A 10,814-nucleotide genomic window follows, 5' to 3' on the forward strand; every position below is an offset into this window, starting at 1 on the left:
ATTTTTCCTGAAAGAACGAATTAATTTCTTTTTAATTTTTTTATAATCCAAATTTCGATCAGTGTCTATACTGTATATCACAGTCTTTCAATTTGCCTAATATCTGTTCATAAAATCTACAACATCAACTACAAAACTGCTCATAAAATATTTAAATATTCCAAATTCCATTAAATGCTGTTTTCAGTATTGAAACACAAAAACTAGACTTGTGTGACTGTTTTATTATAGTGCCATCAATTCTTGAGACAGACATTTCACATTTCATCTTTTTTTAAAACATCAGAGCCATTCATACAATTCATACGATTTTATTTCTTGTTTTACTGCAAGCCAAGCAAACAGAATATGTTATTATTGCTGAGAATGTTGTAGATTACAGACAAAAATTCCATGGCTCTAGACCAGAGAACTTACAGTCCATTCAAAACACACAGAGCATCCCTGTGAAACTGAGTTACAGTCTTAAAATCAGAAATTTTCATAAATTCAGAACCTGTCGCAAAGCGCAATAAAGGTGTGAGAACGCATCTTGACAACGCCGTTGAACTGAATTGAGGCATTAAATGTTTCAGACCGATGATACTACAGTGCAAGTGTGACAAGTTTCGCGAACGAACTAAATGGCGTCGTGACAAATGTACGAAGGTAGGTGTGATTTAGCTTACGGCGTGGGGAAATGTTATTGCCTTCTTTATCTGATTGCAGTGACAAAAACAAGATGTCAGTGAGCACACAAACACTATGGACACATGCAAGACTAGAATGTCTTCAAGTTAACTTTTTTCCTCATATCGAACACTAAATGAACATGGACAACATTATTGACTGATAATGCAAAACAGTGGAATAGACACTCGAACAACTCATGCATATATATTGCTTTTTACGTATTGAATAAGAAATAACTGCCAAAGAGATGATGTGATTCAGGTTTCCGCGCAAAGATAAAATATGGCTTATATTCTGATAATTAACCCCTCTTGTTTGATTGATCTGTCACTAATATCTAAAGCTCCTCACAAATCGAAATGTGTGAATGGTGTAGTCAGGTGTATGGTGTTTTGCTCTAGTGTGCTCTCTTCTCGCCGAAGTCGGTACATGTTAAAATAATATCTAAAGCTGCGTGTGTTCAAGAGTATTCGGGGTATTACTTCTTCAGCATGTCCTGCAGTGGGCCCGGTAGATACTTCATCATCGTGTCCATGATGTTTTCCTCCTCCTCGTCATCTCCGCAGCCGGATGGTACTGCTTTCTTTGGACGGGTCAGACTGCCTTCGCTCGCCTGCTCCATGGCCGCCTGTTCCTCAGCTTCGGCCACCTCTCGCTTCTTAATGCCGTACTGATACACAACCATAGAGCATGACATTAAAAAGTTGAAAATATAAAAAAGCATTCCCTAGGCCATAAAAGTGCTTAAAGCTACAGAAACTCTCAGGCACAGTTTATATTAGTCTATAAAACTAATTTCAGCACTTGAGTCAAATGTGTCCAAACCCCTGAATGGTAGGCCTATGTGATATGGTACTGATAATACAAAACTAACTTGAAGTTGTGTGCCTTTTTTTTTTATTTAAATAATTTAATAAAAACAACTCATCAAGTCAATATTTTGTCTTGTTAAAGGGACAGTCCACCCAAAAATGAAAATCCTGTCATCATTCAGGTTCTGTTGAGCTTCTCTGTATTCGGTGAGCTTCAGTTTACGAAGGGACGGAAAGCTCTCGGATTTTATCAAAAAGATCTTCATTTGTGTTCTGAAGATGAATGAAAGTGTTACAGGTTTGGAACGACATGAGGGTGAGTAAATAATGACAGAATTTTCATTTTTGGGTGAACTACCTCTTTAATGTCTCAGAAAAACCTTCATCATTTACTCACCGTCACTTCGTTCCAAACCTATATGTTGTTTCTGTCTTCTGTGGAACATAATAGAAGATATTTTGAACAATGTTGATAACCATACAGTTTTGGTTCCCATTGACTTCCATTGTATTTTTCTGTCCATTTAAAATCAATGGGAACTGAAACTGTTTGGTTATCAACATTGTTCAAAATATCTTCTATTATGTTCCACAGAAGAAAGAAAAACATACAGGTTCGGAACGACATGAGGATGAGTAAATGATGACAGGATTTTCATTTTTGGCTGTTCTGTCACTTTAACAAGACAAAAAATATTGACTTGACGAGTTGACTTGGGACCCATTTTTTCACCCAAAAATGAAAATTCTGTCATTATTTACTCACCCTCATGTCGTTCCAAACCTGTAACACTTTCATTCATCTTCAGAACACAAATGAAGATCTTTTTGATAAAATCCGAGAGCTTTCTTCATAAACTGAAGCTCACCGAATACAGAGAAGCTCAACAGAACCTGAATGATGTGTGAAAGCAAACTACTTCCAGAAGTTCAAACATGTTGTGTAACCAATGAAGTTCATTCTTGTGTGTTATGGAGCACGTTTAAAGGGTTAGTTTACCCAAAAATGAAATTTCTGTCATTAATTACTCACCCTCATGTCGTTCCACACCTGTAAGACCTTCGTTCATCTTTAGAACACAAATTATTTTTGATAAAATCCGATGGCTTAGTGAGGCCTCCATCTTCAGCAAGACAATTAACACTTTCAATGCCCAGAAAGCTACTAAAGACACATTTAAAACAGTTCATGTGACTACAGTGGTTTAACCTTAATGTTATGTAGTGACGAGAATACTTTTTATGCACCAAAAAAACTAAAATCTTTTGTTTCGAATCAGAGGTTCGGAGCGTGAAAGTCACATGATTTCAGTAAACAAGGCTTCGTTATGTCATAAGTGTTTCAAAATTTCAATGGTTCCAGACTGTCCTCCAAAAAAAACAACCTTATAGGTCGTTTTTCAAACACCTTACGTCTGTCGTCACGAAATGACGGATTACTGTCCTTACCAATCAAAATGCATGTTCATTTAAATGCAATGTATGGACTTTTTACACCATTGTGTCCTATTTTCCATTTAGCATTTATGACTTTTTTTATTAACGACTACACCTACGCCATCCCTAAACCTAATCTTAGTGATTTATAGTGCATTTACACTTTGAGCACATGCGTTCCCTTGGCTCGAACCTACGATCGCATGATCGCATATTGTTATATATTGCAATGCTCTGCCAATTGAGCTACGCAAAACCCAAAATATGACGCAGATAAAAAGGAACAATGCATTAAAATGAAAGTGTCCTGTTGTCGATAGGGGCGCAACTTAAGTTAACGCTACTATGGGTCATATTTCAGGGAAGCGACAAATGACCTATATAGGCGTATTGGTTGGAGAACATGTTGAATAGTTCACGTGACTTTGGCAGTTTGATATACTCTCCGAACCACTGATTCGAAACAAAAGATTTGTAAAGCTTCGAAGCTTCATGAAGCAGTGTTTTGAAATCGCCGAACAGTAGAGATTGTTGAATAAAGTCGTTATTTTGTTTTTTTGGCGCACAAAAAGTATTCTTGTCGCTTCATAACATTAAGGTTGAACCACTGTAGTCACATGAACTGTTTTAAATACGTCTTTAGTAGCTTTCTGGGCAATGTAAGTATTAATTGTCTTGCTGGCGATGCAGGCTTCACTGAGCTATCGGATTTTATCAAAAATATCTTTATTTGTGTTCTGAAGATGAACGAAGGTCTTACAGGTTTGGATTGACATGAATAATTAATGACAGAATTTTCATTTTTTGGTGAACTAACGAAAGGTTTGTTCTCGCACATCATTCAGGTTCGGTTGAGCTTCTGTGTATGTTCACTGATCAATATTTATATGTGACTAAAAGCCTAAATTAAATCAGTTCATCATAAAAAGCGATCAGGTCTCTTCAGAAAATTTGGACTAAACCAATCAATTCATATGGATTAGTTTTACAATCTCTTTATGAACTTTTTGAAGCGTCAAAGTTCCAGCTGTGAAGGTAGCCTATGGAGGGACAGAAAGCTCTCAAATTTAATCAAAAATATCTTCATTTGTGTTCCAAAGATGAACGAAAGTCTTACGGGTTTGGGACGACATGAGGGTGAGTAATTAATGACTTATATTTTTGAGTGAACTAACCCTTAAAGGATGGATAATGATTATTTTCCAAAAAAGCTAATGAAACTAGATGACTTTATGTAAGAAGTTCTGCTGGTTGCTCTGACCTTGTCTCTGATGCCCTGTCTTATATTTTCCCGCTCTGCTTCCATCTTGGCGTGTTTGGCCTTCCTCTCCTCCTCCTCCTGTCTGAGAGCTTCCTGTCTCTCTTCTTCCTTCTCTTTTTCTGCTTCAGGGTCTTTGTCCTCCTCTCCTCCCAGCATTTTACCAACATCAGGGGGGCCTCCTGCAAACGGATAACAGATGAGTTATGAAGCAAATTAATATCGTACAGTATGTATATTGTTTTTTAATAGCCTATAACTTACAAAGGTAGTGTAGGATAGAGGAGAAGAGCATTCGCTACCATGATCCTTCAGAAATCATTATAATATGCTGATTTGGTGCTCAAGAAACATTTATTATCAATGAGGAAAACTTGTATATTTTGTAGTGCTGAAATTTCATTGGTTTGCTATAAACTGAAAAACACCCTCCCACTTTATCTGAAAAAAAAAAAAAAAAGTCAAAAAAGCCCAACCAACTCAGCAAAAAGTGAACTCATAAATAATACATTCACCAGAGCGGGTCAAGTAACCTGGAGGCACAGACACGTTCCAGAGCATCAGAGAACAATCTATCCAACCACTGAAGGAAGACCTGTCCGTGGCCGTTTTTCCATTGTTTTTCTATGTAAACACACGCTAGGCTGACGTATGACCGAGTCGCTCCCGTCTTGCGTCTTTCGCAGCCTCTCGCGCGTGACACGGCGTTCAAATTAAAATCAGTTCAACTTTTAAAAAAAGACCTTGTGTTTTTCCCCCATTCCAAAATGCTTTCTGTGTGAAAGAGCTCTAAAACTGCAGAGCATCCTGCAGGAATAATTGATGGACTGGTCACAGTACCACTGCCTCTGTCCCGGGGAGGCCACACTATGCCTCGACACACTTCCAAAAATATACAGATGAAATGTCACTTCCAAAAATCCTGGCCTTTATAGTAGTACATCAGTTTCAGATCTCCCAAGGCTTCTTCAGCAAAATCTGAAATGTCAAACGAGGATATATGTGACAATGATCTTGCTTTGTGTGATATGTGAAGAAGAGGGGGAGTGCTATGTATCAAAACACACACACACACACATACAGATCAATTTCTGTGGTCTGGCTCTCACCACCCACTGAAGCACAAACTGTACACCATCAGAACATTACACGACAAGGCGAAGAATGTTCTAACTTGTGCAAAATCAGGGAGGAAAAGAGTAAATGCATCAAGAACACGATGGAAGCCTGTGTCTATGAAGAACCAAGATGTCCAGGAACACACAAAACAGGTAAGAAACAAAAAATAGACAGAAAAACACTGTAACACCACGAGTTGCCAGAAAACTTTCCAAGTGGTGCTCACTGCAGAGCTAAATGACGACCTGCTTCTCCTATCTGGACGTCATGGGTGGAGTTTGACCTAATTTAGGTTTATGGGTATGGTTAGGGTGTGGCTGGATCTTCAAGCTCCACCCATTACATCAAGAGAGGGGGAGCTGGACGTCAAGCTCCATCCGTTTGCTCTGCAGTGAGCAGCCTCTCAAACTTTCAGAAGATCTTCCACAAACACAACATTAGTTTTAATGTTATGTTTAGATGAGAAAAAGTTTATCAGTGCTTCACTATTATAGCAGGGGTCTTCAGTATGTTTCAGGTGGATAAAGAGTTATATTATATATTAAAAATATGTGTATTGTACCACATAAATGTATTTAGGCTACATATGTGATGCTTATTTTGCAAAAACATGAATAATTTTATTGATGTACAGCATCATATACATTGCATTTTAATTTTCAGTGTAATTTAATACATTGTCACCAATTTTAAGTAATTTGTAGTTTTGCAAAATCATGCGATAGGGTTGGACTGCATGAAATATTTTTTTCATTTAAATTTGATTTACTACATTTTTAGTTTTACTAAAATAAACTGAATATCATTTTACAGTTTGTCAAAATTATGACATTACTGTATTTTTTTTTTGGGCACTATCTGATTAGATACACATCTGATGTGTTTACAACTAGCTATTTTTCATGTTGAGTTCATTTTATGTCATATAATAGTTTGTAAAACATGTCTAATAGGTCATATCTAATATTGCATACTGTTCAGTGAGTTCAGAGAAGAAATATATGTTTAGATGAGCAAAAGTTTATCAGTGCAGCTACAATATTATTCAACATTTTTCAGGTGGAAAATGTGTATTGTACCAAATGAATGTATTTGCATACATTATTGTGATCATTAAATAATTTCTAATGATGCACATTGCACTTTTTTTTACAATGCTATTTAATGTGGAAGGAACAAGGAAGCATTTAGCTTAACTTATCTTATTAGGTATTAAATACTTAACTATCTATTTATCTAACTATTTTTTCACAAATTAGATCAAATCATTGGTTGACCAACTTTTTGAAGACATTATAATATTAATATTTGTTGTTTCAGATTATTATTTCAATGTCAGCAACCAATCTATGCTACTGATATTTAAATTGTAATTTTTAGTGGATAAATATCTCTAGTGAGACAAAGAACTTACTGATGCTGGAGAATTGGGCTTCTGCTGATTGATCTTCTACCTATAGGTGGCACTATTTTTTCTAGTGGGGGAAGGGGATATTTGTGTACGTTTCTGAGTGTATATGTATATGCTCTCTGTGCCTCTCAGTGTCTGTATGCACTCTTGAGAGCCTGTTTATTTATCAGTGTAGTGTATGTATATGGAAGTAATGTTCTTGACTCCTGTGAGTGAATTTGGAGCATAGTGTCCTTTTTAACCTTGAATTTTATAGCTTCAAAAAGAGAGGAAAGAAAAACTGAGCCAGATAGATATGGTGAAACAAACATTCACCAGTCTGGTTTACTTTACAGCGTTAACATATGGTGTTGCATGTGCTCTTTTTCCGCTTTTGTACCTCTCGACAGATGGCATCAAAATGGTTCTCCTTCTGAAATGTTAAAACAAAGCTGGTATTTTGAAGACTCACTGTCACTGAGACTGAGATCAATTTCAGTCTTGTGTTTTGAAATATTTAGTCTTGGGAACAGTGAGGGCAGCTGGTGCTCTTCACACTGTCCTCTGCTGCAGTCAGCTGCTCTGTGGCCCCGCTCCAGCGGTGACATCAGCACTTCTACTGTAAACACGCTCCAGCTTGCGTCTGAAGCAAATATTTGAACTGCATGGCCATTTGGGCATCCTCACCACATCACCACACAAACAAGCTTCCATATTCAGCATACTGAAAGTGAGAGATGGTCCGTTATTATATGAACCAAAGCCTTGCCTCTGTATTCATGCACCATGGTATTTATATGGTACTTTATGGTATTTCAAAGAATCCCATGGCACATTCCAGAAACAGGGTACAGTGTAGTGTAGGGACTTATATTTAAAGTCGGCATGAAGCGGAAATTGCGATACTCTTTTCTTCTCTATTGTGACATATATCCAAGTGAAATGGCTTCTCAAACAAGAAAAAATGTATGAATTGATTGGATGGTTGTGCTTTGCTCTTGCTGTGATGTCATGTGAGTGACAGGTTGTCCCGCCCTCACGCCAATAAACGCATCATCAGAGAAGAGAGATGATGTCATTGCAAGAAGGAGGGGAAGTTATTTTGATTAAATATTATGAGGGCACATGAAAAAAAAAAGAAAGAAAAAATGATGTGCATGAATAAATAATTTATAATAAATACTAAAATATTGCATAAAAATGTCACTTTTGATTTCATGGTGACTTTAATAAACTATTATATTACATAAAATGAACCTAACATGAAAAGTAGCCATAGGCACATCATTTAAAAAAAAAAAAAAAAAAAAAAAAAAAAAAAAAAACAGTTCAAATTAAAAATCTAATTTTATTTTATTTTAACAAAAACAAAATATTTAGATGTGTCTGACCCTGTTCTCAGATGATTTTACCCAATTTCAAAACATGTAACATAAAATTACTTAAAATTAGTGACACCCAGGAAGTGACATCATTTGGACCCTTTCTACATCACGATGGGAAAACAAGTAAGCATCTTTCGACTTTCTTGTCGATTTTTTACACACAAACTTCATTTGTCAAGCTTAACCATTCAGCTCCATTACCCAAGTTACAGAATGGAAAAAAATATCAAATATTTTAATTTATGAAGAAAAAAAACATCTGGTTCAAAATTAGCTAGACTAAATTTGTAACCCTCTGCAAATTCTGCCATAGTTTATTTTAATTTTATAAAACTGTAGCCTATATGCAATTTAGATTTTTAGCCTAATTAATGTTATTTTAAATAATAAAGACAATAAATTAATAATAATAATAAAAAAAAAAAAAACTGCTCGATATTCAGTTTGACTTCTTGGTTAAGAACCTACTTCACAGACCATTAGAAAAAGAAAAAACTAATTCTCAGGTCCTATTTTGTACCCCATTTGCGGAAAGTGCCTATCAATTATGATGAAACGCGAATGACACTCTGTACGGGACAGTGTCCTCCAAGCAAAAGTACACAGTGTGTCTCTGACACCGATCTCTGAGATGACAAACGCCGACTAGTGTTGCTTCATAACGTTCTCTCCGGTGCGTAAAGCTGAACAGTGAGCGATTTCCAAGGAGCGCGCACGTGACCTCTGCTGCAGCACTACAGCACTGGCTCAAGTCTTTCATTGCAACTTTAATCTCCCAATGGGAAAATATACACTCACCTCCCAAAGCTGCCTTCATCAGGAAATTCATGATGACTTCTCAAGTGTTCTTGTCCTTGGCACTTCAAATTTGTGAGAGCTGAGATCGTTTACTGTCAGATCTGTAATTAAAATAAACAATGGTTTCAATGACAAAAATAATAAATGTAACACTTAAAACTATAATATAGTACGCTTCAACTTATAAACACAATAATAATAGCAAAACTGTCACGACTGCAGCTCAATAAAACATGCACAACTTGATCAGAACGTTTTGTCCTTCAGCTCACAAGGTGCAATGTGAAGCCACATGTATTTTCTTTCAGCGCTGGTCTTCGACCAAAAATCATAGAGCAAATATCACTCACATCTTCCACAGTGACAGATCATCAAATCCCTCCGTGCAACTGATGCTGATAGCGACAATTAGCCTGTCACACTAGCAAACCCATTGTGCTAATTCTATTCATTTGCGTCACTGCCTATCACCACCGTGCGTATTTTAGATAGAAAATATACCTATCAACTTCCGGGGGTCAGAGATCCAGAAGGTAACTTTGGACTCATCGACCAATGATGACTCCCTTAATCCAGTGCAGGACAGTCTATTTAGTCATTTATGGCCCAATCTCCCTAGGATTTCAACAAAGTGTTTTGCGTGAGCAGTCGTTCCGACCTCAGTAGTCTTGGTGCATTACCTTACTTGAACCCCCGCCGCAACGGCTCGGTAGTATCTAGTACACAAGCCGTTTTCAGCACCACATTCGCTGGACAGCGCCGGCTCGTGACCGCGCACCTCCAGCAGCCGTGAGAAATACAATGTAAATACCTGTTAAGGGTCCGCGGATGAAGCGAGCAATCGTGCCGATTTGGAAGTTGACGTGGGCCAGTTGTGGAGGATGTGTATTATTAGCCCACTATGAGCATCCCTGAATCTCCAGGCGTCTCTTCCTGCTCTCCCAGCGCCTGTCAGAGTGTTAGCCACGGGAACTGCAGCCGGAACGCAAGACGGTGAAAGCCCTGTGCATCACACGCACCCTTTTTCCATCAAAACATCCCACGTCCCCAGTCGGAGAGAGGAGCAATTGATTGGAGGCGCCGATGTGAAACACGCCTCTGCCAGTGTTCAGCAACTGATCCTTCCGCTACTGTTGTAAGCTTCGTATAACAGATGCTGTCAGACCTGGAGAATGAAAGATGGAAGGATCTTCACCCCTCATGACATGGGAGTCGAGGTCTCTAAAGAGAAAGTGCTGATTCAGGGTCTATGGCTCAGTTTGGGCTTGCCCTTTACAGGTACAACATTGTCACCCACATTAACTTTGGATGCACAGTGGCCCCAAAATGCACACTTTCTAAAGTAGCTAAATGAATGTGATTGCATATATTAAAATAGAAAACAGTTACTTGAAATTGTAAAAATATGTAACATGATTACTGTTTTAGTGTTTTTGTTTGTTTGTTTGTTTGTTTTTGATCAAATAAATGCAGGCTTGGTGAGCATAAGAGCCTTCTTTTAAAAAAATAAAACATAAAATAAAAAGGTTGCATACTCCAAACATTTGAATAGCAGTGTATACTGTTAAAAATGACACTTTATCAGGACAATTTGTGAGCCTGGACCACAAAACCAGTCATAAGGGTCAATTTTATGAAATTGAGATTTATACATCATCTGAAAGCTTAATAAATAAGCTCTCCATTGATGTATCGTTTGACAATATTTTGCCTAGATACAACTATTTGAAAATCTGGAATCTGAGGGTGCAAAAAAATCAAAATATTGAGAAAATCGCCTTTAAATGAAGTCCTTAGCAACACATATTACTTACAAAAATACATTTTTGATATATTTACAATAGGAAATTTACAAAATATCTTCATGGAACACGATCTTTACTTAATATCCTAATGATTTTTGGCATAAAAGAAAATTCGATAATTTTGACCCATGTATTGTT

At 37.2% G+C, this 10,814-nt stretch overlaps 1 protein-coding gene across 4 annotated transcripts; it reads right to left on the reverse strand.

Annotated features, from left to right (window-relative positions):
- Positions 1-219: 219 nt before the first annotated feature.
- Positions 220-10,168, reverse strand: cplx2a (complexin 2a). 4 transcript variants are annotated; one of them, XM_067404392.1, is made up of 5 exons: positions 9,683-10,168; positions 9,373-9,486; positions 8,872-8,972; positions 4,183-4,361; positions 220-1,342 (listed from the first exon to the last, which is right to left on the reverse strand). In XM_067404392.1, exons 3-5 carry the CDS (start codon positions 8,900-8,902, stop codon positions 1,151-1,153), a joined length of 402 nt encoding a protein of 133 aa, XP_067260493.1. In that variant the 5' UTR covers positions 8,903-8,972; positions 9,373-9,486; positions 9,683-10,168; the 3' UTR covers positions 220-1,150. The 4 variants fall into 4 exon arrangements, with proteins under 4 accessions (XP_067260493.1, XP_067260492.1, XP_067260491.1 ...); XM_067404391.1 differs by lacking the exon at positions 9,373-9,486; XM_067404390.1 differs by lacking the exons at positions 9,373-9,486; positions 9,683-10,168 and adding an exon at positions 9,222-9,347.
- Between the last annotated feature and the right edge of the window lie 646 nt (positions 10,169-10,814).

This window comes from Chanodichthys erythropterus, chromosome 12 (genome assembly GCF_024489055.1).
Source record: "Chanodichthys erythropterus isolate Z2021 chromosome 12, ASM2448905v1, whole genome shotgun sequence".
Classification (NCBI taxonomy): domain Eukaryota; kingdom Metazoa; phylum Chordata; class Actinopteri; order Cypriniformes; family Xenocyprididae; genus Chanodichthys; species Chanodichthys erythropterus.

What these genes read in the sequence shown, in the direction of transcription:
- cplx2a (XM_067404391.1), bottom strand. Translation starts at nt 8,902, where the DNA reads ATGAATTTCCTGATGAAGGCAGCTTTGGGAG. An exon ending in GATGAAGGCAGCTTTGGGAG is followed by an intron (nt 4,362 to 8,871) that starts GTGAGTGTATAT and finishes ATCCGTTTGCAG; the next exon opens with GAGGCCCCCCTGATGTTGGT. An exon ending in GACAGGGCATCAGAGACAAG is followed by an intron (nt 1,343 to 4,182) that starts GTCAGAGCAACC and finishes GTTGTGTATCAG; the next exon opens with TACGGCATTAAGAAGCGAGA.